The sequence below is a fragment of the Galdieria sulphuraria genome, assembly GCF_000341285.1.
Source record: "Galdieria sulphuraria unplaced genomic scaffold scaf_1, whole genome shotgun sequence".
In the NCBI taxonomy this organism is placed as follows: domain Eukaryota; phylum Rhodophyta; class Bangiophyceae; order Galdieriales; family Galdieriaceae; genus Galdieria; species Galdieria sulphuraria.
Window position 1 is genome coordinate 91356 of NW_005178474.1, and position 23297 is coordinate 114652.

At 37.7% G+C, this 23297-nt stretch overlaps 11 protein-coding genes across 11 annotated transcripts; 6 read left to right on the forward strand and 5 right to left on the reverse strand.

The window, feature by feature from the left end:
* Window positions 1-5: 5 nt before the first annotated feature.
* Window positions 6-3566, forward strand: Gasu_02940 (transferase, transferring glycosyl groups). The gene has a single exon (XM_005708982.1). The coding sequence runs from the start codon at window positions 157-159 to the stop codon at window positions 3529-3531; it is 3375 nt and encodes a 1124-aa protein (XP_005709039.1). The 5' UTR covers window positions 6-156; the 3' UTR covers window positions 3532-3566.
* A 9-nt stretch (window positions 3567-3575) lies between these two features.
* Window positions 3576-4809, forward strand: Gasu_02950 (transducin family protein / WD-40 repeat family protein). Its single transcript, XM_005708983.1, has one exon. The coding sequence runs from the start codon at window positions 3581-3583 to the stop codon at window positions 4607-4609; it is 1029 nt and encodes a 342-aa protein (XP_005709040.1). The 5' UTR covers window positions 3576-3580; the 3' UTR covers window positions 4610-4809.
* Window positions 4810-4820: 11 nt separating this feature from the next.
* On the reverse strand, window positions 4821-5355 carry Gasu_02960 (uncharacterized protein). The gene has a single exon (XM_005708984.1). It carries the CDS (start codon window positions 5343-5345, stop codon window positions 4842-4844), a length of 504 nt encoding a protein of 167 aa, XP_005709041.1. The 5' UTR covers window positions 5346-5355; the 3' UTR covers window positions 4821-4841.
* Window positions 5356-5365: 10 nt separating this feature from the next.
* Window positions 5366-6628, forward strand: Gasu_02970 (D-amino-acid oxidase). Its single transcript, XM_005708985.1, has 2 exons — window positions 5366-6432; window positions 6487-6628. The coding sequence occupies exons 1-2, from the start codon at window positions 5460-5462 to the stop codon at window positions 6588-6590; spliced, it is 1077 nt and encodes a 358-aa protein (XP_005709042.1). The 5' UTR covers window positions 5366-5459; the 3' UTR covers window positions 6591-6628.
* Window positions 6629-6845: 217 nt separating this feature from the next.
* On the forward strand, window positions 6846-9007 carry Gasu_02980 (uncharacterized protein). Its single transcript, XM_005708986.1, has one exon. The coding sequence runs from the start codon at window positions 6872-6874 to the stop codon at window positions 8489-8491; it is 1620 nt and encodes a 539-aa protein (XP_005709043.1). The 5' UTR covers window positions 6846-6871; the 3' UTR covers window positions 8492-9007.
* Window positions 9008-9088: 81 nt separating this feature from the next.
* On the reverse strand, window positions 9089-9945 carry Gasu_02990 (uncharacterized protein). The gene has a single exon (XM_005708987.1). It carries the CDS (start codon window positions 9922-9924, stop codon window positions 9199-9201), a length of 726 nt encoding a protein of 241 aa, XP_005709044.1. The 5' UTR covers window positions 9925-9945; the 3' UTR covers window positions 9089-9198.
* Window positions 9946-9970: 25 nt separating this feature from the next.
* Window positions 9971-11805, reverse strand: Gasu_03000 (wee1-like protein kinase). Its single transcript, XM_005708988.1, has one exon. The coding sequence runs from the start codon at window positions 11791-11793 to the stop codon at window positions 10123-10125; it is 1671 nt and encodes a 556-aa protein (XP_005709045.1). The 5' UTR covers window positions 11794-11805; the 3' UTR covers window positions 9971-10122.
* A 2872-nt stretch (window positions 11806-14677) lies between these two features.
* Gasu_03010 (MFS transporter, SP family, sugar:H+ symporter) lies at window positions 14678-16395 on the reverse strand. Its single transcript, XM_005708989.1, has 2 exons — window positions 16079-16395; window positions 14678-16027 (listed from the first exon to the last, which is right to left on the reverse strand). Exons 1-2 carry the CDS (start codon window positions 16378-16380, stop codon window positions 14740-14742), a joined length of 1590 nt encoding a protein of 529 aa, XP_005709046.1. The 5' UTR covers window positions 16381-16395; the 3' UTR covers window positions 14678-14739.
* A 278-nt stretch (window positions 16396-16673) lies between these two features.
* On the reverse strand, window positions 16674-17565 carry Gasu_03020 (uncharacterized protein). The gene has a single exon (XM_005708990.1). It carries the CDS (start codon window positions 17556-17558, stop codon window positions 16791-16793), a length of 768 nt encoding a protein of 255 aa, XP_005709047.1. The 5' UTR covers window positions 17559-17565; the 3' UTR covers window positions 16674-16790.
* A 100-nt stretch (window positions 17566-17665) lies between these two features.
* Window positions 17666-20435, forward strand: Gasu_03030 (beta-galactosidase). The gene is made up of 7 exons (XM_005708991.1): window positions 17666-17939; window positions 17982-18164; window positions 18217-18429; window positions 18479-18695; window positions 18750-18792; window positions 18845-20005; window positions 20060-20435. Exons 1-7 carry the CDS (start codon window positions 17774-17776, stop codon window positions 20333-20335), a joined length of 2259 nt encoding a protein of 752 aa, XP_005709048.1. The 5' UTR covers window positions 17666-17773; the 3' UTR covers window positions 20336-20435.
* Window positions 20436-21685: 1250 nt separating this feature from the next.
* Window positions 21686-23296, forward strand: Gasu_03040 (hydroxymethylglutaryl-CoA synthase). Its single transcript, XM_005708992.1, has 2 exons — window positions 21686-21948; window positions 22031-23296. The coding sequence occupies exons 1-2, from the start codon at window positions 21801-21803 to the stop codon at window positions 23251-23253; spliced, it is 1371 nt and encodes a 456-aa protein (XP_005709049.1). The 5' UTR covers window positions 21686-21800; the 3' UTR covers window positions 23254-23296.
* Window position 23297: the final 1 nt, after the last annotated feature.

Sequence of the window (23297 nt, forward strand, 5' to 3'; positions counted from 1 at the left end):
AAATAGGAAAACCTTGTTAGTTTTTTAACAACATGATAACAGACCTTTATTAAAGCTTCATTATTTCAAAACATCAAAACGTCTCTTCGACCAAATAACATCCGATCGTCGCTTCTTTCAGATTTTGTATCCATTTGCCATATTGATTATCCAAACATGGCACAAGTTTGGGAAGAAACGGTATATATACCTTCTTATGAAGTTGGAAAACCGGAAAAGAATCCCTTATTTCTAGAGAAGAGAGTTTATCAAGGCAGCTCAGGAAAGGTATATCCATATCCTGTTATTGAAAAGATTTACGATCAAAAGCTCGAAAAACCTTACAGAGTTGTATTCCTTGAGAATGAATACATTCAAGTCCAGTTAATGCCCGATATTGGAGGCAGAGTGTATCGATACTTGGATAAAACAAACGGCTATGATGCAGTTTATTACAATCGAGTGATCAAACCAGCTCTTGTTGGTCTAGCAGGTCCTTGGATATCCGGAGGAATCGAGTTCAACTGGCCGCAACATCATCGACCAAATACTTTTGGAAAAGTGGAATATTATTATACAAGAGATACAGAAATTGGAGTTTGCACCTGTTGGATGACTGAAGTGGATAGAATGTACGGAACCAAATGTTTAGTTGCCTTTTCAATATATCCAGGAAAGTCCTTTTTAGAGATTAAGGTCATTTTATATAATCGAACAGCGATTCCTCAAACTTTTTTATGGTGGGCTAATCCAGCAGTACATGTTCATGATCAAACCCAGTCTATCTTTCCACCTGATGTTCGTGCAGTGTTCGATCATGGAAAGAGAGATTTGTCTAGGTTTCCTATTGCTACAGGAGTATATTACAAGGTAGACTATTCTGAAGGAGTGGATATTTCATGGTACAAAAATGTACCTGTTCCTACATCTTATATGGCATACTATTCAAAATATGACTTTCTTGGAGGTTATGACCATCATAAGCACGCAGGTATTCTTCATATTGCAGATCACCACATATCGCCAGGAAAGAAGCAATGGACTTGGGGTTGTGGCAATTTTGGAGATGTTTGGCATCAACAGCTTACCGATGAAGATGGTCCTTATGTGGAGTTGATGGCTGGTGTATATACCGATAATCAACCCGACTTTACTTGGTTGAAGCCTCAAGAGCTGAAGACTTTTACTCAGTATTTCTTGCCTTATAAGCAAGTTGGTGTAGTAAAGAATGCCAATATTGACTTTGCCATTGGTTTGGATAGGAAAGAAGATCAGCTTCATATGTGCATATATGCTTCTTCCAATTTTGAACAGTTGAAGCTTCTTTTGACGGATACTAGAAATGATTCTATTATCTATGAAAACCTTATAGATGTCTCACCTCTGAAGCCTTTTACACATTCCATTACTTGTCATCATGAGAAACCGCATTATATAAAGATGGCACTTTATGGAGAGAAAGACAACTCCATCGAATTAATATCCTATCAGCCAGAATATCCTCATATAGAAAAGTTTCCTGAACCTGCAAAACCAATTGAAGCCCCCGAGCTATTACCAAATACAGAAAGTCTATTTTTAGCTGGTTTGCATTTGGAACAGTATCGTCATGCAACTTATAGACCAGAAGATTATTATTTAGAAGGATTGAAAAGAGATAAGGACGACATTCGACTAAATACTGCTTATAGTGTGCTTCTATTAAGACATGGAGACCATATAAATGCAAAAAAATATTTCGAAAGAGCAATAGTGACGTGTACTCGACACAATCCTAACCCTTCTGATTGTTCTGCTTATTATTATCTAGGACTATGTCTGAAATATGAAAAGCGCTGGGATGAAGCTTTCGATTCATTTTACAAAGCTATTTGGGATTCTCATTATCATAGTTTAGGCTATTATCAACTTGCATGTCTTGCATTTCGTATGAAAGCTTATTCCAAGTCTTTGGAGTTTATAGAAACCTCACTGAAGAAGGATGGTTCCAACTTGCTTGCTCTCAATGCCCGTATTACCATATTGCGCAAGTTGGGACATTTTAAAAAGGCATCTGAATACTGTTATCAAGTTTTAAAAGACAATCCTTTAGAAGCAGCTGCCTTGTTGGAAAATTCTTTGCTTGAAGCAATTGATAAAGAGAAAGGAAACCATAATAGCGTTATCCATGATCAAAAAATGACTTGGATTCGGGTATTGGATGAAGAGCCGCATCAATATCTTGCTTTGACTGAAGAATATTGGGAACTTGGTGATTATGACACTGCAGTATTGATTCTGGAGCAATTGATCACTCAGTGTACAACCAAAGGAATACAAATACCTTTTATTGTATACTATGCCATCTCCTTTCTTCAACAATATATGAATCATTCCAGTTCATTTCCAAAATCAAATTATTTTGAAAGGGCTTCCAAAGCAGATTTACAGCTGTACTTTTCGACTTCTTTATTCGAAATGTTTATTTTGCAAGATGCCTGTAACCAAACTTTGGATTATAAGCCTCATTATATGCTTGGCAATCTTCTTTATGATAAGCGACGGTATCAAGATGCCATTTCTTGTTGGGAAAGATGCATAGAGTTGGAGCCATCATTTCCTACTGCTTATCGCAATCTCTCTTTGGCATATTTTAATAAGCTTAAAGATACTAAGAAATCAAAAGAATATATGGAAAGAGCATTTTCATTGGACACTTCAGATGCTCGAGTATTTTACGAATTGGACAAATTATATCGCATTCTCGGTGTTCATCCCAAACAGCGTTTACAGCAGTTAGAACTATATATGTCACTAGTTCAGCAACGAGATGATCTTATTGTGGAACATGTAACCTTACTCAATAGGGATGGTGCTTATGACAAAGCATTATCCATATTATTGAATCATCGTTTTCATCCTTGGGAAGGAGGTGAAGGAAAAGTTATTGCACAATATACTTTTTGTTGTATTGAATTGGCAAAGAAACATTTGATTTGCAATGAGACAGATGGAGCAATTTCCTATTTGATAAGGGCCATGGAATATCCTTCGAATCTTGGAGAAGGCAAGTTACAAGGAACTCGTGAAAGTGCTATCTTTTATCTGTTGGGCTGTTGTTATGAACGAAAGAATGATAAGTCGTTAGCAAGCCAATATTATGAAAAGGCATCTCAAGGCTCACTTCATCTTGAACCGGTCATGTTTTACAATGACCAACCACCAGAGTTGATATTCTATCAGGGACTCGCATTTCGAAGATTGCAAGACGAAAAGAATGCCAGAAGATGCTTTCATACATTGAAGGATTACGGTGAAGTTCAGTTGTTTAAGGATTTGAAGATTGACTATTTTGCAGTATCGCTTCCCAATATGTTGGTATTTGAAGAAGACCTAAATAGAATGAACCAAATGCAGAGTCGTTTTCTACTGGCGCTGGGATATATAGGTTTGTATGAGTATGAAAGTGCTAAACAACAACTAGAGCTAGTATTAGAATTAGATCCTTGTCACTTGGGTGCCTTTATTCATTTGGAAATGTTGAAGAAGCCTTATGTCGATGTGTTACTTTAAAATAAATTGTTTGCTGCTTTGAGAATTTGGAAGTGTGGTTAGAGAAAGCATGATTTCCTCTTCCGCAGTCGTCAAGTCTAATACAAACTATACTTTGAGAAAGAAAGAAGAGACTGCGTTGAAAAAGAAAGGAGTTTCTTCGTTGGCGTCATCCATTCTTCGACTTTGTGGTCACGAGGACGCAATATATGGACTCGATTTCAATCCCAGAGGAGACTGCCTTGCTTCCTGTTCTTTTGATCGAAGTATATTTTTGTGGAACGTATATGGAGAGTGTAATTCGTTTGGAGTTTTGAGAGGTCACAAAAATTCCATAGGTTCCATTTGTTGGGTCGACAATGAGAAGTTAGTGTCCTGTAGTGCAGATAAGAACGCAGCAGTATGGGATGCTCAAAGTCAAAGTCGAATAAGACAACTCAAAGGACACACGTCTTTTGTTAATGATGTAGCTGTCTCTAAGAATCAGTTTTCATTTATGGCAGCAACCGTTTCGGATGATAGGCAACTTATTTTATGGGACATTCGGACGAGGCATCCACAGCATTTTATTATGCATCGATATCCTTTATTAGCTGTTTCCTTGTCAGCTGATCCCGATGTAGTTTATTGTGGAGGTATTGATAACAGAATTTATGTTTGGGACTTGAGAAAAGGCAATGATTCTCCGTTGTTGGAGTTGATGGGTCATCACGATACTTTAACAGGAATGGATATAACACATGATGCTTGTTTCTTATGTTCCAATTCTATGGATAATACTATACGTATATGGGATGTTCGTCCCTTTTTTGAAGGTTCTGATGAGGAACGTTGTCTGACTGTTCTTCAGGGTGCATCGCATTCTTTTGAACGCAATTTGTTACGTTGTCGATTCTCTACTGATGGGACTTTAGTAGGTGCAGGTAGTGCTGACAAATTTGTATATATATGGGATGTTGATAGTGGAGAATTGCGATATGCTTTGCCAGGTCACGATGGTAGTGTCAATGACATTGTATTTCATCCCGACCAGTCCGTTATTGCAAGTGCCAGTAGCGATAAGACCATTTATATTGGAGAAATTGAAACTTCAAGATAGAATAGGTTAATAACTTGGATGATTCACTTTAACATATGAAGGAAAAATGGAATCATTCCATAAATATAGAATATGATCCATGAGTTATCTACAGACAAGAGAACCCTATGCAAAAAATGAAGTATTCTAAAATAAACTACTACTTCTTATGTTTGGTAACTTGACAATAATTGCACACAAGTAAATAGAGTTGAAGGAACCCGTAGATGACTATTTTGCAAAGGACAACATTCTATCTATCACAACTCACACTTTCACTATTCGGAAGAGTACCATTCGGTTTCCTCGAGTCGTAGATACTTCCAGCAAACACCACCGTTGCTGGAGGCGGAATATGTACAGTAGAATCAAAGACTTGTGAAGAATACAAGTCTTCTTCTTCTACAGAATACGAAGGTCTATACAATTCCTGACAAGTCAAACTCTCATAGTTGTTAGTCTCCACGCTATTTTCCAACAGCACTCTATGAGCTTCACTGGACCCACCATCTATGGGGACTGGCTCAAACTCCGAGCGCGAACTTTCCAACAAACCATTATATTCCTCACATTGCGGAAATTTATTCCATTCCCCTTCTTGGTTTGAAACAATATCTAAATAACTATACGGTTCAATACAGGAACTTTCCATGTCAACTGTCACTTGGCTCCAGTTAGTACGTTCCAAAGACTCTTCTTCGCTATTCGTATCTGGTTCAGCAAGTGGAATAAGAAAACCAAGGTTGGGCCAAAACATATCAGGATGACATATAAAATAATCAATAGGAATACCGTCACAAACTTCCTGCTCAGTTGCCTGCATTGCTCTTCTAAGAATATTCGTTGCTCATCTGTATTGATATGGGGAGAAATGGCAACTTGTAGTATCTCGTGGAATCGAAAGCGACGAGTTTTGGTTTTAGGTTCTGGTGTAATTGGACTTACCACTGCTATTCGATTAGCTGAAAGTGGTCATAAAGTTCTGATATGGTCCAAGGATAGGTCACCCAATCTTACTTCGGATGGCTCCGGTGGTTATTGGATGCCGTTTCATATCGAACCTGAGGAATGGGTCAACGAGTGGAGTATAGAAGCTTTAAGAGTATTTAGAAATCAGTTGAAATATTATGGAAAAGAATGTGGTATTCATATATTTCCTGGTAAAGTACTTCACGAGCATCTTCCAAAGCAAGTTCCCTATTGGACCCATTATGTTAACATGAGAACAGTGACTAGTCCAGATCAAGTTCCCAAATACTTTGAAGGTGCTTGGAAGTTTGAATCACCTATCGTTAATATGGATGTTTACATGCCTTGGTTGGAAAAGCAAGCAAGAAGTCTTGGAGTTGAGATATTATCTCCCATAACCGTGGGTCCTCGCCTAATCGATGCTGCTTTGGCTGCTTATCGACATTTTGCTGCAGAAGTATTGGTCAATTGTACTGGTTTAGGTTCTCGAGAGTTGTGTAATGATAAAAGTGTTATTCCTGGTAGAGGTGCTACTATTCGAGTTCAGTCCAATATGAAAAAGCAACGAGAGTTTGTTACAACTAGTTCTGGTCCTTTTTCTTCCAATGAGTTGCCGACATATATTCTACCACGTGGAGATGATTTGTTTACTTTAGGAGGAACTTATTTTGAAAATGATTGGAATACTCGAGTGGGTCCTGAAGAAGCAATGGATATTCAAAGAAGATGTAGTTTATTAGTACCAGAAATAAAGGATGCACCAGTTGTTTGTAGTTGGGCTGGCTTAAGACCAGTTCGACCGCAAGTTCGACTTGAATATGAAATTCTAGACGAAGATAAGGTTCCTCTTATTATTCATAATTATGGACATGGAGGTAAGTCAATTGTTCTTGAAGACTATTATTCGTAATAATAATAATTATTCATAGGAGCTGGAGTTACAGTTAGTTGGGGTTGTGCCAAGCATGTAGTTACTTTATTGGAAGACTTGACTGCAGTCAATGAACGAAGAATGCTTAGCAGTAGACTTTAGTATTTCAGAAAATGGAAAATAAATTCATTTTTTTTAGTTTCATGAGTTGGGAAAAGAACAATGTGTTCCTTCCGTTATTAACGGAAACTGAAAACAACGAGTCGTCCATAATATCTGAAGAACCTATAAGTACTGATTACTCTTGCAATACTGAATGGATAACAGATAACCAAACATGGTTGACTTCACTAGAAGACTTGCACTTGTTTCAAACGGATGAACAGACTTGTATCGTGTGTTTAAAGAATAGTCAACGTCTGGGAATAAAAGGAAAAGGTTATATGAAGATTCTTGAAGGAAATGTCTTTATACACGGAAATATGTTTGAACCAGATGATAGTTGGATTTACCTTGGCGCTTTGGCTTGGGATCCTTTACTACTCTTGGATTCTGATGATAAAGAAGAACTCTACAAGGTTGAAGGTATTCAACCTCAACCTTCAAAAGATAATTCTTGGGAAAAAATGTCGTGTTTGGAAGATAGATTGAGAGGGGATCCTCATTTGTCACATTTGTTATCTCTTGGCATAGTTGAATCCGTTCAAACTTGTTTGCCTGTCAAGGCTATCATTGCTTTTCGCAGTTATAAATATTCTAAAGGTGACTACGTTGAAAAATTTGTGCAGTCACAGGACAACAACAACTTTGAAAAGCTGATTGATGAATTATATCTCTTGAAGAGTAGAGATATTCAACGACTTGCTCACTTTCAAGTTTGGAATGGTTGGAAAGAATTGCTGATGCATGTAAACTCGAACTGTGCTTCTATGAATGAGAATCTTCGAATATTTCTGGTTTGTGGTGATCGCGGTACTGGCAAGTCAACATTCACGAGGACTTTATGTAATCAGTTACTCAAGTTCCATAGCTGTGTTTGGTTAATGGATACTGACTTGGGACAGAGTGAGATGATGCCTCCTGGAATGGTTTCGTTGATGGAAATCAAAAATTCCTTTCAAAGTACTCCACTTACGCATGAGACATATGACTCCACTATGTCTTATTTCATTGGGGTGGTAACTCCGAGAGAAAGGCTTCAAATATATAAAGACGCAATTCAAAGATTGGCTTCAGAAATGTATTTAGGAGCATGTCGTACTGGAGCTCCGTGTGTTATTAACACACATGGATGGACGTCAGGATTAGGTTTAACAATATTACAATTTTTGTTTCACTTGTTACAGCCAACTGATGTGATTCAACTTGAAATGACGGATAATACTTCAAAATTATCGGAAGAATGGTTTGATTCTGGTCGTTTCAAGCATAATGTTCAAAAATGGAAGTTGACACGTGATCTTTCGACTAGCAGTAGTGGTAACGGTGGTGATGGTATTAGACTAAGTTCTTCAGAAAAAAGACATCTTCAGTTGTTTGCTTATTTTTGTCCAGAATCAGTATTTTTCCTTTCACCTCCTTCCTCAGCTGTTTCTCAAACAGTCGCCTATTATATTGGCAATCATTTTGCGCAACTTCCCGTTTATCAAGTCTTGGTTAGAGACATGCAGGTCTATTCTATCGATGGTGAAGTGAATATGGAGCATATGGAAGCTTTATTGCTTGGTGTTGTAGTTGGCCTTTGTTGGAATGTGGAAAAAACCGATTCTTTAAAAGAATGTGAACCTTTGCGATGTTATGGATTAGGTCTTGTCAAAGCCATAGAACGAGACAGAACCATATTGTATATTTCAACTCCTGTTTGTGAAAGTAAGCTCAAACAAGTAAATACTTTGGTTGTTAGTCGTTTTATTCAATTATCTCCGGCAGCTTATCTTTGGACGGGACCAACAGAACCTCACTTTGTCTCATGGGATGGTCTCTCTTATGCATCTTCTGAAATGAGAAGTCGCAATAATATTCCTCGAAAGCGTTTGTTAAATAAGAAAGATAACGAAAAATGACTATCAAGTCATGAATTTTTCAACTATTGCAGGTAAAGTAAGACAGTACCATGTACAAGTATTGTGATCAGTACTGCCTGATACCAACAGATGATGAGGAACAAGTTGAATGTGCTTAATAGCTATGTTTTCTAAATATATTCTTGTCAAAGGATGTACGTATCTCGATGGCAAACAATCTTCAAGCAGCCAAAACAAAATAGTCCCATCCCATGAAGCACTAATCAACACCTTGTGATTGGTACTTATTTCGAGGCAAGTTATATAGGAAAAATGTTGATACAACTCACACGATGGCAAAAAAGAAGAGTTGGTTGGAAAGGAATCCACTTGCCGAAAGATGCGTATCGTGTCATCTTGGCCACATGAAATAATAAAATGATCGGTTAGAATACTATCCAGAATTTGACCATATGAATTGTCTATGGAAATGATTGATGTTGAGAGATGGACTGATTCTTCAGGGTTCATGAATGGAAAAAGTTGTTCTCGAATAGTAAAGAAATGGAGTTTGTTCTTTGTGTGGCTCAAGAGGATGCATTTGTCTTGTAAAGCTGCGAATCGAATCCAATTTCGAGGTTCCATTCCCGTATCGATGCGAGTTAAGGGATGTTTCTTAAAATAGCATCCAACAAGTTCCTTAAAGTGATCATCTATAATAAAATAGATAGGCAAAATATTTTCAGTTTCTAACAAGGTTTCTCTGTTTAAAACAAATTACCGCGTAAAAATGGATCCATGTTTGCTTCATAGTTGCCATTCATCATCGATAGGAGTGAACTATCATAAGGGTGCCAACTCCACAACCAAATATCGCCATTTATATGTCCACTCGCAAACAAGGAAGACTTATGTTGATGTGCCAAACAACACACTGCACCTTGTACTTGTTCGCAATAAAATTCTGCCAATATTTTGCCACTTGGGATATCAACTAGGCAAATATGAGCGTTGTTCCAACCAACGATGATCCATTGACTTTGTAAAAGAAGACTAATGAACTCTTCGCCTATTGATACACAGGGACATAAAGCTGTTATCCATATTCCTTTTTCTGCGTTGTCGAGGCTTATTCTGTTGGAAAAGAATAATTGCTTTTCAACACCGCTTCCCAATGGAATATACTTTTTGCGATCGAAACACTCTTCATACGCAACTGGAGACTCATTGGCTAGGAATCCGTCAATAGTTTGACTCTCTTCCGATTGTATTTCCTGTAGAGTATCTTCAGGAAAACGATACAGCAATAAACAAACAATACTAGACACTACTAAATACAAGTTGTTGAGAGAACCTTGACTTTCACTACTAGGAGAACAGTGAACAATGGTCCAAAGAACATTTTCTTTTATAAAAGTATGTGAGTTTGTAAGTGACAAACTAGGTTTGCATTCCAGCTTGTAAGCAATTCTGGCGCGTTTGGATAAAAACATAAAATTTAATTCTATGACATCGTTGTTCGTTCCTCGTTGGATGTTCAACATGAACGATTGAATTATCAGAGAAATCTATTCGTTGTCAAGGTTCTTAATTATGATGAAACGGTTTGGTAACTCTCAAGAATTCTCTGAGCATAGTCCCAAGAATTTATTCTATACATGAATTACAAGTGATCGATCAACTCTAAAGTCTCAATGTTCATACAATTCCTTTGCTGAAATCTTTTCCAAATAGACAAGTGCTGCCCTGGCACATGGGCGTTGTTCAGGGTCTTTTCTAGTCATCCACTGAAGCAATTCAAAGAGACTGGGAGAAATAGTCGTCAAAGGCTCCAACTGACTAGACCTTATCTTATGCCATGCTTCACCTGTACTTGGCAAAGGCTTGTTGGCTGTTCTGGCTAGTTCATAGGCAGAGAGACCCAGTGAAAAGATGTCCGCCTTTTTCAAATCTTTGTAATCTTCTTGAAGTAACTCTAATGAGAGATATCGCGAGTCACCTTCAAAAACATCCTTGCCAATGTTAGAACATTCTTGTTTTTCATCTGGTACACAAGTTACTAAACCCAAGTCTCCAATCTTATACAATCCATCGTGTGTTAGATATATATTTTCAGGTTTGATATCCAAATGAACGACTTGTCTATCATGTAGGTAACAAAGTCCTTGCAATACTTGCTGAAGAAAATTGACCAGTTCTGCTGTCTTGAATATAAGTTTCTCATCTTTCCAAAGAGACATGACCGATCCGTGTTGGCAATACTCCATTTGAATATACAACATGTTATCTTCCTCCCATGAGGTATAATACCTCACAAAGCTTGGACATTTACTAAATGCTGCTAATGCATGAATCTCTTTTATAGCTCTGTTCCTTTCACAAAGACTGGCATACTTTCGAGAGATTAATTTTATAGCATAAAGACAACCGTCCAGTCTTGCACGACATTTATATACTTTGCCAAAGGAGCCAGAGCCAAGCACACCTAGTTCTTCGAAATCTCGAGTATATCTCGAAAGCTGTAAAACCTGCTGAAGTCTTTTAGGGTTACCATCAAAACTAGAACATTGTCCATTTTCAAGTGTACCAAAAGATAAAAATTGTTGCGTTTCATCAATAACAACAGAAGAAGAACGTTGTTTCTGAGCCCCTTCATCCAACCCACAACAACTTTCATCAGAACCTTCTCCATCGACAAGACTTATAAAAGGATTAAAAGTGCGATACAACATTGGAATGAGGCGCATGGAGTTGTCTACAGAAGCATCAAGATAAGATGAAGTGGATGCATCAAATGACGATGCAAAACTTTTCATTCTCTTATCCTCTAAGAAATGGAAACAGTAAGATTCGTTGAAAGAAGTTTGATCATACATCAAGTCCTTGTCCTCGGTATTCTCGGAAGGAAAGTTTCGAAACGGAGACAAGAAAGAAAGCCTTCTAGCTAAGGTTTTCAACTCTTTGTTTTCTTTGTTGGAAGCTGGTATAACAGTCTCTTCCTGGTCTTGATTTTTCAAATTTGTAGGCTTCTTCTCCAAAGACATAGGCGAATCAATGACGAATGGCTTCGTACTCTCTGGACTAGCAACAGCAACCTTCGAGTCTAAGGACTCCGCGTTGTCGAGTAAAACCAAGTTACTGTGCTCTGTTTCCGTAGTGTTACGGAAGTTGCTATCAGTTCTGGAAATGTTGTCTTCATCAGACAAGACAACACAACTAGTCGCCTTCCTTGCAGTCTTTAGTTGTATCAACTGCATGACATTTCTTCGTTGTTGTTCTTCTTCCTGCGTGAAGAACCGCTTTTTACGTCGAGCTTTAAATTTTTTATCTTTGCAAGGTGTGCAAGGTACCTGCTTGTTCATTTCTTCACAACAGTCTTCAGTTTTAGTAACAAAGTTGCTTCGTCAGTGAAATTTATCAACTGATTTATTTTATGAAAATACGATTTGAATTTGAAGTGGCGGGTTTGACATGAGGGTTCTCAAACAAATAATCTTCTCTCTTCAAAATGGACTGAAAATGAAAGAGATTTCATCTGCGATAGATTAAGTATAAAATATTAGGGTAAATTTGTTATTGGAGGTTTCTGAAGATGTAGGATATCAGGGAGAAGTTCACCCAAACAGTTGTGATTCATGTCGACGGCACTGCAAAGGGCATCGTGATATGGTATCCGAGAAATCTTCTAGAAAACTCTATTGCTTTCTACGCTAAAGCTCTGTAGAAAAATCTAACAAAGCATCTGATTTAGTTTTAAATCTGTTATGTTCCATACTCGTTCTTAGTTTGCAATACTTTTCACCTCTGGTCATGTTTGACTCAAAGCAAGACTGATGAGCAGAAAAAACATGTAAAAAGGCTTGGAAGTTGTCTCGGTTGTTGTCAGAAGTGACTTATCCACTCCCATCATAGTTGAGCCGAAAAAAATGCAAGATGATATGGTGTCAAGACCTCCTTATGACTCATCCAAAATTCGTCAGTACCTTCATTTGGCTCTATTATTTCTTCCTTCTCCGAAAGTAATCCGCATAATCCATCCGTGATACCCGCATTTCCCTCCTGTCCTATATCTCCTTCAAGCCTTTTATAAAGGAATTAAAGGCTAATGAAGGCAACTTAAAGAATAATTATCTTGCAGAAAGTCGATTAGTTTTGTCAAATCCACAAGAACAGCCAACAATCAATCATAAAGTGTGTTCATGTTGATAGTTTAACTCATGTCCTGCCATACGACACAATATAAAGCAATGTATGGTCAACGAACCCTTTCAATGTCCACATGAATCGCTAGATGATTAGGTTTTGATGTCTTCATCTTAACAAAATTATCTTTAAATTTTACCTATTGGAACCACATTGAGATCAAGAATGGCTAATATTATATGAAATTTTTATCTTCTTCGGTCTACGAGAAAGGAAGGCAACTGGTAACATATTTTGTCTATTTGAATGCCTGTCTTACTGATTATAAAGAGACATCGAGCAGAATTTTTTTTGTATAGAACACTTTTGACCGTCCAAGCAACCAGGAGATCACTTTGGATAGAACAAGCCAGTTTTGTGGAAGTCAAATTATAATAGACTTTACCACAGTCGTTGATTTTTGCCTAGTCATATCTAATAAATTCCGCCAAATTTTCGAAGTTGTTGAATTAGAAGGAAAAGACCCCTGTTTACCGGATAGTTATAAGTGACGCTTCTTGTCTGAAGCAACAAAGGAAAAGTGGCACCATGCTACTTGAGAAGAATGTGCTGGTAAAATAATAGAATTCTACAATAGAAACAAATATTTAAACAGTCGTAGATGTTCTTTGTGTATAGAAAAACATTCTCCAACTGTCTCCCGTAATAAACACATACTGTTATTAGTTTCTTTGTCGTAAGAATCTTTTGACAAAAACGGCATCAGCATGAATCTCTCCGGAAATTTAAGGAAATGGTGATTGAACGCATTAGAAGAGGGCTATGGAGGAAGGATCTGAAAGACAGAAACATAGTTTCTTCTAATTCCATACTTTTTCAAGACAGCCGACTTCACGTTCGTATACATTCTTGCGTTGTTGAATAATCAAATGTAGTAATTTTCAAGCTACTTTCCAGGATAAAAATGTAGCTCCGAAGCAAGGCACCTTCAATAAAGTGAAAATTTCTGAAAGACGAGACTTTGAAGTTTATTTATTTCCATGAGCCTAAATAATCGAGTTCTACCAGCGTGCCTTGGTAGGAGCGGATGCTTAATTTTTGCAGGTTGCTTTCCCTACAACAATAAAGAAGATTTATGTTTGCGAGTCTACTGCAGAGTTCTGGCTAAAATGGCAGGTATGGTATTCTCTGAAGAAAATGATTATTTTGTGGAGATGGTATCATCTATTTATCAATGATGTCCAAAGAGGCTTTGGAACGTCAAACAACTTTTATTGGAAAACAAGATTGTGCCTATTGTGTATCATTCTGATGACAAACCTGTTTTGAAGAAGACACTAAATCAGATATGGAAATAGGGAAAATTTAGAAAGATTATGGAGTTCATGTTTCAACCGTATTTTGAATAAACTTTGGAAACATTCAGTAGCATTTCTTACCCTTTCAGCGATAATGAAAATTGTCCTTAATTTGTTGAGGTCAGTTTTTTAAATTTGAAGGTCTCCAAAGATTTACTAGACCCTCCTATTGGTGTAAAACAATGTTGGAGAAGCGAAATCTTGTAAGAAAAACTAAACGACAGATAACATTGTGACTAGTTTCGATGCCAAAGCATTTTGTAGCTCACCATTATTTATTGAGCCAAGGAGTATGATATTGTCATCGAAACATGATTGCTTCAATGCTATTAATTTGAAGTTTAAACAGTGTGAAGTCCTTGTACCTTCAGACTGTTAGAACTATCAATCTTCTAGTAATTTTTCATCTGTAGCCAGGAACACAAGTTATATGACTAGCATTAAGCAAGGAGTGTTGTGCTTCGTTCTGTTGTCAGATGAAAGGTGACCAAATGGTTCAACTTCAACTTTCTTTAGTATTTCGAAAAGTGTTTAAACACCAAATTCGTAATTGTTAGTGTCATTGCCTATTCCTTTAACAGTTTCCATGGATCCAGATTGATGATGTGAAAAAGCAATCAATTTTCTCTTCGTAGAGAAGCGAAACAGTTATCATTCTTTAGTATCTTTCGCTTGAACAGGAAATGAGTAAGTTTCGGAACTGGAGACAGTAGAAATGACAAAAGCAACGAATCGTTCTCATTCAGACACGCGTCAAGCATTTATTCAACTCACGAAAGTAGCAAGCAGCTAAAGGAGACCATATCACTAATCTTCCATGTTATGCTGATTTACTTGTTTCTTCTGTAATTTAGACTTTAGATAAGTTGTCAAGTTGCGACTATTTCTCTTCATAAGTCCGACAATGCCTCCATCAAATTGTTCCCGTACTTCTTCGAGCGTCTTATTTTTGGTCTCAGGGAGAGTTAGAAAATCCCAAAAATAGAAGAAACAGGTAAAAGCCAAGTATAATCCAAATGTTCCAATGTGACCAATTGCGTCTGTAGTCTTAGTAAAAGTTTTGGTTGTTGTAAAGGCACTAATGAAAATCCAGAATGCTGACCAAGCAGCGCCATAACTTCTTACTGGCAATTCATACATTTCTCCACACATAACCCACTGAACAGGGTTGATTCCAATATTTCCATTACCGTTGATCAAAGCCCATCCCACCAAAAACAGACCTGCCCTGCTTGATGCAGTATTTAGACTAAAGCCTATCATTCCGAATACTATTCCCAAGATAACAAAGGGCAAAGACAATATTAGATAACAGAATCTACGACCAAATTTGTCTAAAGCATAAAAAGCAGGTATAGAACTGGCAAGGCTCCAAAATCCCAAAGGAATCTGAGCATACACAGCTTTCTTAGCAGTAACTCCAATTCCTACTAAAATTGGAGTCATATAGTAAGCAATTGCAGTGCCACCGCTAAACTGAGAAGTGAAGCCTAACATTGCTCCGGTCACAAAGGGAGCGCGAATCCGTGGATTGGAAATAATTTCCTTTATATCACCAAAGAATCCTCTCTGGAACTTTTTCCTCTCGTCAAGTTCTTCTTCAACGAGTTGTCGTGCATATTCAAAGTCTCTCAATGAATCAGGTCCATCTCCATGGTATCGAATCCAAACTTTCTTTGCTTCTTCGTTTCTATTATTCTTCATATGCCATCTCGGACTCTCTGCAAACATTACTACACCAACGAACTGAATAAATGCCACTACGAAGCCTGAACCCAAGAATAGACGCCATCTCCACATTGTATCAACTTGAATGGTTATTGATAGCCATATATTTGCAATAAATCCGCCTGCCATCTGAAATGCATTGTAAGAGTTTAGATTGCCTCCTCTAGTTCTCCAAGGAGCTACTTCTGCAATATAAATGTTCATGATCATGCTTTCCTGACCCATGCCGACTCCCATGATGAGTCTTCCAACAACAAGCACTGCATACTCTTTACCGAAAGTTTGCATGCAAGTTCCAACAAAGTATAATATGGTACAAGTCAGCAAAGCTTTCTTTCTTCCTAACAAATCACTGAATGGAATGGCCCTTAAACGATCTGTAAGTAACTTGAACTGACTAGAATGGAAATAAGCTTACGTCACAGAGCCGAGAGTAGCTCCTAAGGACGCTCCTGCAGATATCCACGACCATAGACTAGCACTAATATTTAAATCTGGCTCCGCGTAGATAGACGCAGTGCCTATGACAGATTGGTCCAGACCCATCATCATTGCTCCAAAAGCTGCAAAAAACTGAAACCAATGAAGGAGCCAAGTACCCGACTCATCTATTTGTTGCTTCTGACTTTCCTCCTTTCTTACTGTAAGGCTGTCAGAATGCTTTGGGCAATCTTCAAGATCATGAGTTGTTAATACTTCTTCTTCTGCTTGTTTCTCCATCGATTAAAAAAACCACGCTTTGAATAAGTCCCAGGAGTTTATTTAAATCATTCGAGTAAAAATTGATCTGAAAACATCCGTTACAATTACTCTGAAGGGACAGCAAATGGAAGCTTTGGAGAGATCCAATTGATGGACGTTCCTGTGGACAAATATCAATGCGTTGCCGTCCAAAAGACAATGCTAGTTAGCTAGCACAGCTGTTCAACAATGTTTGAACAAATGTAGTTTCCTTTAAAATGGACCAAATACGAGTTCCTTCAGAAATCGAGATCAGCAGAAAAGTTAAAAAAACGTATAAACATTCTTTTATCCACCGGTGTTACAGACAGTACTGCTATTACTGAACAAACCAAGAAAGAATATTATCAAAGTTTCTATTTGGTTCAGTAAAACTACTCATGGAAATCTTAAATTTGACAATTTACACCTTCAAGTCTCAATGACTCTGAATAATAAGTCTTTGCAAGGTCCAATATAGTAGAAGGTTGCAAGTTACGTATCCCTTCTTCTCCCAATTTGATCAAAAACTCAGCAAATGTACGACAAGGGTCCTCCATTCGTTGTTGCTTTTGAAAATTTAGGTTGCATTCATCTTTTTTGCTCTCTACTCGTGATATATAAGAGCTTATATCTTTGTCAGGATTGAATGTTTGAAAATTTTCGAAGTTTTCAAAGTCTAATGTATAATATTTAGAACCTGTATTGAATGCATGGCATTTTCCCCCCTCCGTCTTCCGTTGCGTAGACTTGCTATCTGAGCTTGCATCTTCTACTGAAGCTTCTAGCGAATTGGAGATTAAAAACTCTATCTTTTGTGGAGTTGTCTCCAATTCTTCCTGTTCTCTTATGCTAAGTAGTTCCGGATGGTACTCTAGCTCTTCTCTCTTTTGAATGAATACCTCTGTCATTCTTCTTATGCCGTTGATTCTCTTTACATTAACACCCATTTCGTTTTTGTGTTTCCTTTGCTCTATTTCCATGTTTTTCAAAAAGGCTATGGCCCTATCAAGTCTTTGAAAATATCTGTAGGGCCATTTCTGTATGCCATAGCTTTTTAAAGAGTTTCGAAGCAAGCTACAAGAGACTGAAAGTTCCTTTGATGCAATATGAATTGGTTTTCTAAAATAAGGTTTCAAAAGAGACAAAGGTAAGGAGTGAGGTTTTCGCTTGGTCATCTTCAGGTAAGCAGAACCGGAGTACCCAAAGTAGAAATGAACGGAACCCATTGAGTGATGGTCTCAGAATTTGGCTTAGACCGTCCTCGAGACAGTTTGGGTCACACTTCACTATTTTCTTGATTTGTCAATATCGTCTAACAGAAAAATTAATAGCGCTCTTTAAAACAATTTCAACGACCCTCGTTCAAAAAGCAATAAATTATTTACGGTCTATGGCATATCAAGGTGTAGCGTCGTTCGATTCCAGAGCAATAACTCTCAATGGCAAAAGGACTCTATTGTTGGGCGGTAGCTTACAGTATCCAAAGATTCATCACACTCAGTGGAACAACACACTGAAACTGGCAAAGGAATGCGGACTGAACTTCCTCGACATATGTAAGAAGCCCTTCTGAATGGAAAGTAATTTACACTCTCTAGATGTATTCTGGAACGTTCATGAAAAGAAACGAGGCATCTTTACTTTTACGGAAGAAGCCGACATATTTCGTTTCCTTCAAATGGCTCATCAACATGGACTTTTGGTGATGCTTCGTCTTGGACCTTACATTTGTGCCGAAACAAGTTATGGTGGATTTCCTTGTTGGCTGCGAGAAATTCCAGGTATTCTCAACTTGTTGTTTCCAGACCAGAGTTCCAAAATCATGAAAACTAGGAATTCAGTTTCGTACGTACAATGATCCTTTTATGCGCGAAGTGAAAAGATGGTTATTTTATATAACTACCTTGTTGAAAGAAAAAAGGCTCTTTTTTCCTCAAGGAGGACCAATCGTATTGGTACAACTTGAAAATGAGTACGACCTAGTGAGTAAAATTCAGCTCTCCAAGGGAGAACAATACCTCAATTGGTACAATGAACTTTATCGAGGTATTCAAAGTCTTTTCTTTTATAAGAAAAAACACAAAACCCAACTTAGAGCTCGCCTTTGATGTTCCTCTTATAATGTGCAGAAGCAGTCCTGAAGAAGTTGGAGAGTTTTGTTCTTGTAGCAAGGAGCCAGAACTTTCCACCATTGCAAGTGTAGAGACTTGCATCGAAACCTTCAATTCATTTTACGGACATAAGAAAATTGCTGATTTGCGAAGAAGAAAGCCTCATCAACCTATCCTCTGGACGGAATTTTGGATTGGCTGGTAGGGTTGCTTGTAACAGTAGTCACTGGACCTTCGTCTACTTACTTTTTTTAGGTATGATATTTGGACCTCCGCTCCGAGAAAACGTTCGACAGAGGTAAAAACATTCACAGAACGAATTCACTCCACTTTGCTCATAAAGTTTAAAGGACGTCATTTATGCTGCACTTCGATTTATAGCGCAAGGTGGTGCAGGTTTCAGTTACTACATGTTTCATGGAGGCACTCATTTTAACAACCTTGCCATGTATTCACAGACTACTTCCTATTACTTTGACTCTCCTATTGATGAATATGGAAGACCGTCTTTTTTATTTTATATGTTGAAAAGAATCAATCATATTCTTCATCAGTTTTCTTCTCATTTATTGTCTCAGGATCATCCTCAAGTTCTTCATCTCTTGCCTCAAGTAGTAGCCTTTATTTGGCAAGAACATTCTTCACAACAAAGTCTTTCCTTTCTCTGTAACGATAGCGAGCAAATTGCATATATCATGTTCCAACAGTCCATGATGAAAATGAATCCTCTCTCCGTAGCTGTCTTCCTTGAAAACGAATTGTTGTTCGACTCATCGTCTGGATATGATTGGCAAATACCATTCAGAGATTTTAAACCACTTGAAAGGGCATATTTTCGTGAATTGAAAACTTTTCAGCTTGATATTCCTATTCCACCTCTGAGTTCAAGCTGTGACTTTTCCCAGTTACCTGATATGCTAAGTGTGACACAAGATGAAACGGACTACATGTGGTATATCTCGAGTGCAACGTTGCCAGTCAGCTCCAAAGAATTTACTTGTGAAAAAGTTTTGCTTCAAATAGAAATGGCTGATTTGATTCATTTATTCATCAATCAACAATACATGGGAAGTTCTTGGATAAAGATAGATGATGAAAGATTTGCCAACGGAAAGAATGGATTCCGGTTCTCTATCGAATTTGAAAACAGTGTGTATCCACAGCCTGTGTTTTCATCAAACAGCAAGCTGTATGTATCTATCTTGGTTTGTTCCTTGGGTCTGATAAAAGGAGAATTTCAGCTGTGGAAAGGAGCAACCATGGAGAAAGAAAAAAAAGGACTATTCAAACAGCCCATAATACACTTCGTTGTAAAGCATTCCGAACTAGAAACAGAGACGATTCCTTTGTCCTTTACTTCCTCGTGGGCGATGATGCCGCTATCTATTATGAAAGACCATCAGTCCGCTTTTGTAAAAGAATACAACATCAAGAATGTAGACAAGCCATTATCCCTAGGTCCTACTTATTATAAGCAAACAGTCATTATAAACAAAGCCATGATTGACGCGGTAGGTGTATGATTCAAGCATATTGGTTGGCAACTCAATTTATGTATAACATAGTTAAAATGGGGCCTTGTCATTGATTTTTCCAGTATGACGAAAGGAATCTTTCGTTGGAATTCCTTTTGTTGTGGTCGCTATTATAGTATACAAGTTTTAGGGAAGGAAAGAGACCCGTCCTTGAGAAATTCACCAGTCCAAGAAGATCATTTATTCAAGAGTACACAAAGATATTACCATATTCCAAAAGGAGTATTACAAGAAAGAAATGAGCTGGAAGTCTTTGAAGAAATTGGAGGAAATTTCATGCAGTTGCGTATACTGTTTGTGGAGTGATAAATTGGAGATTGCCAAAAACTAGTTTTTATCCAATAAAGCTGAATGGCAACTTATTCCACAAAATTCCTTACTTTTGAGTAAATGATAACAAGACTAGGTTATCAAGTTGTCTAAACACAAAGCTTGTATACTATTGTGGAAAGCAACTCGATACATATAAGCTATTTCCAAAATCCTTCTAAAGGAATGGGTAAATATATTTGTAATAAGAGTGAAACAACTCATGATCGCAGGATATCGTAAAAGTACTAGTCAGAAGGCAAATTACCACGTTAAATAAAATAGATAATCAATAGATGAGACACAAAAAACATAATATGACAAGTCAGGAAAGCGAGTTCCGATATCTTATATGGCTTGAATAAATCACCTGTCCTTACGTTGATTGCAACTCCCGTTTCAAATTCTGTAACGCAAAAAACCGACCATAGGGTGTCGATATTCCTTGTTTGCAAAAAGGACAAAAATTATCACCTTTTCCAATAACAACAGGAAATCTTTACATGAACTGAAGTGGCAAGGAACTAGGTGAGCTACTATTTCCTTATAGAAAATTTCACAAGAAAGTTGCTCAAGCGAAGGGAAAACTGCGAATAGGCTAACCAAGAAAAGACGCGGGCATCCCAATCCTCTCTCTGGATCCTCTAGTTCTTGTAAGAGAAGACCGAAAAAGTCTTTGAACATAAAGTTAGGAGAATAACTTCACCCTCGTTAATCCTGTGCCCAGTTCCATAGAATGGCGAGATAACATAGAACTTCTTCAAGTATCGTGAAAACAAAAAGGACAGACTCCAAGGAATCCGCTTTAGTAATAGTAGTTCACGTTTAAGCATAGTCTATATTAGAACCTTGACATCATGGCGCTTTCCTCAGTTTATCTAGAAATCATAATATACAACATACATTTTGTGTGAATATTTTTTTCAAATGTCCTACTGAAAGATTATGTCTTCATCTCTTCCATTTGTAACAATACACAATCTTTACACAGGAAAAGAATGGCACAATGATAAGAAGATACATTTTCCGTTTCAAAGCCAATATATTGATATAAATTGAAAACTCAAATAGATATCTCTAATAATCTTACTTTGTATGGTAGTGAAAAGAAACATTTTTTTTGCTTTTAAAGTTCTCAAGTGTTTCTTGCATAATCTTACGATAGAAACGACAACGAAAACAAAAAAACTAACCTTGGTGAAAGCGACAACATACGGTTGCCGGGAATCGAACCCGGGTCACGTCCGTGGCAGGGACGCATTCTACCATGATCCAGTATTGATTCCTTCTAGACCACAACCGTTGTCCAGCCTTCTCCAATAGACTACTTTCAAACAAAATGATTTTCCTATATAATAAATTAAATAGCTTGTCATAAATTGCTTTGGCGGCTTCAAGTAACTCTCCTTTCAGAAATCAACTTTGTGGAGCTAGGATTCTTTGAATAGATACACATAGCCATATGCATTCCGAATCCATGAACTGTAATGGACACGAAAAAACCTTATCTTCGGGTATCATCGGTATAGAAGTGTATTTTCCACAGACGGTGGTTTCGTTGAAGGAGTTGGAAAAGTTTGATGGGGTTTCGCAAGGGAAATATACTATCGGTATGCTTTTTTCATCAAAAGTGCCTTTTGGTACTTGTTTGAGAACTAGAGAAACTTTGATTCCTGACCAGTGCTTTCTTAGGTCTTGGACAAGATAACATGAGTTTTTGCGGTGACCGTGAAGATGTGATATCAATCGCTATGACTGTATTGGATTCGTTAGTATCGAAGTATGGCATAAGTTATGGTGACATTGGCCGTTTAGAGGTTGGCACTGAAACAATTATCGATAAAAGCAAGTCTGTAAAGACTGCCTTGATGCAGCTTTTTGAGTCTTGCGGAAACACAGAAGTCGAGGGTTTGGATACCACCAACGCCTGTTACGGTGGAACTCAAGCGTTGTTCAACACACTGTATTGGTTGGAATCTCCATATTGGAACGGCAAATACGGAGTTGTTGTTATGGCAGACATTGCAGTTTATGCTCCAGGACCTGCCAGACCAACTGGAGGTTGTGGTGCAGTTGCTTTGCTTTTGGGAAAAGGGAAGGAAGTAAAACTCATTCCAGAGGTGCAGTTACGAGCTACTCACATGGAAAATACTTATGACTTTTTCAAACCTAATCTTTCCTCAGAATATCCAACTGTAGATGGTGCGAAAACTATTAGCTGTTATCTTCGTGCATTGGATACTTGCTATTCTCGTTTTATCCATCGCGCTGAAGGACTTACCAAACAAGACAACTTTTCACTACAAGACATTGATTATATTGTGTTTCACGCACCTTTTCATAAAATGGTGCAAAAATCTTTCGCTCGCCTACTCTTCAATGATTTTAAACGTGACCCTGAGAATACTTTTTTCAAGGACGTTCAACAGTTTGGAAATATTTCTATGGAAGCTTCTTATAGCGACAAAGATTTAGAAAAGGCATTTGTTACTTTATCGAAAGCTTTGTATGAAGAGAAATGTGCGCCTGGTACTTTCCTCGCCAAGAATATTGGCAACTCATATACAGCATCGTTGTACGGTAATTTGGCTTGTTTGATTAACGAAAAAGGAAACGATTTGATGAACAAGCGCATTGTGCTTTTCTCTTATGGCTCAGGTTTAGCTTCATCTATGTTTTCGTTGAAAGTAATTCAATCAGTACAACCTATAGCTCAAAAATTGGATATGAGAACGCGTCTCTCTTCTCGTATATGGATGAATCCGGAAGATTTCACGAAAACCTTACAATTACGTGAGCAACGTTATGGACAGATGGACTATTCGCCATCCAACTCAATTGATTCATTGTTACCTGGGACATTTTACTTGGAACAAGTGAACTCGATAGGTTGTAGGAAATATAACCGAAAATAGTATGTCGTTTCTCATTAAACAAATCGGAACTTACTCTCGATCTG

Excerpts from the sequence above, each read along its gene's own strand:
- Gasu_03020 (XM_005708990.1), bottom strand. The coding sequence starts at position 17,558 with ATGACCAAGCGAAAACCTCACTCCTTACCTTTGTCTCTTTTGAAACCT.
- Gasu_03000 (XM_005708988.1), bottom strand. The coding sequence starts at position 11,793 with ATGAACAAGCAGGTACCTTGCACACCTTGCAAAGATAAAAAATTTAAA.
- Gasu_03010 (XM_005708989.1), bottom strand. The coding sequence starts at position 16,380 with ATGGAGAAACAAGCAGAAGAAGAAGTATTAACAACTCATGATCTTGAA. Across the intron at positions 16,028-16,078 it reads GCTACTCTCGGCTCTGTGAC|GGCCATTCCATTCAGTGATT; the intron begins GTAAGCTTATTT and ends AGATCGTTTAAG.
- Gasu_03040 (XM_005708992.1), top strand. The coding sequence starts at position 21,801 with ATGCATTCCGAATCCATGAACTGTAATGGACACGAAAAAACCTTATCT. Across the intron at positions 21,949-22,030 it reads GCAAGGGAAATATACTATCG|GTCTTGGACAAGATAACATG; the intron begins GTATGCTTTTTT and ends GTGCTTTCTTAG.
- Gasu_02940 (XM_005708982.1), top strand. The coding sequence starts at position 157 with ATGGCACAAGTTTGGGAAGAAACGGTATATATACCTTCTTATGAAGTT.
- Gasu_02960 (XM_005708984.1), bottom strand. The coding sequence starts at position 5,345 with ATGTTTTGGCCCAACCTTGGTTTTCTTATTCCACTTGCTGAACCAGAT.
- Gasu_02990 (XM_005708987.1), bottom strand. The coding sequence starts at position 9,924 with ATGTTTTTATCCAAACGCGCCAGAATTGCTTACAAGCTGGAATGCAAA.
- Gasu_02980 (XM_005708986.1), top strand. The coding sequence starts at position 6,872 with ATGAAGATTCTTGAAGGAAATGTCTTTATACACGGAAATATGTTTGAA.
- Gasu_02970 (XM_005708985.1), top strand. The coding sequence starts at position 5,460 with ATGGCAACTTGTAGTATCTCGTGGAATCGAAAGCGACGAGTTTTGGTT. Across the intron at positions 6,433-6,486 it reads TCATAATTATGGACATGGAG|GAGCTGGAGTTACAGTTAGT; the intron begins GTAAGTCAATTG and ends AATTATTCATAG.
- Gasu_03030 (XM_005708991.1), top strand. The coding sequence starts at position 17,774 with ATGGCATATCAAGGTGTAGCGTCGTTCGATTCCAGAGCAATAACTCTC. Across the intron at positions 17,940-17,981 it reads ACTGAACTTCCTCGACATAT|ATGTATTCTGGAACGTTCAT; the intron begins GTAAGAAGCCCT and ends TACACTCTCTAG. Across the intron at positions 20,006-20,059 it reads ACAAAGCCATGATTGACGCG|TTAAAATGGGGCCTTGTCAT; the intron begins GTAGGTGTATGA and ends TGTATAACATAG.
- Gasu_02950 (XM_005708983.1), top strand. The coding sequence starts at position 3,581 with ATGATTTCCTCTTCCGCAGTCGTCAAGTCTAATACAAACTATACTTTG.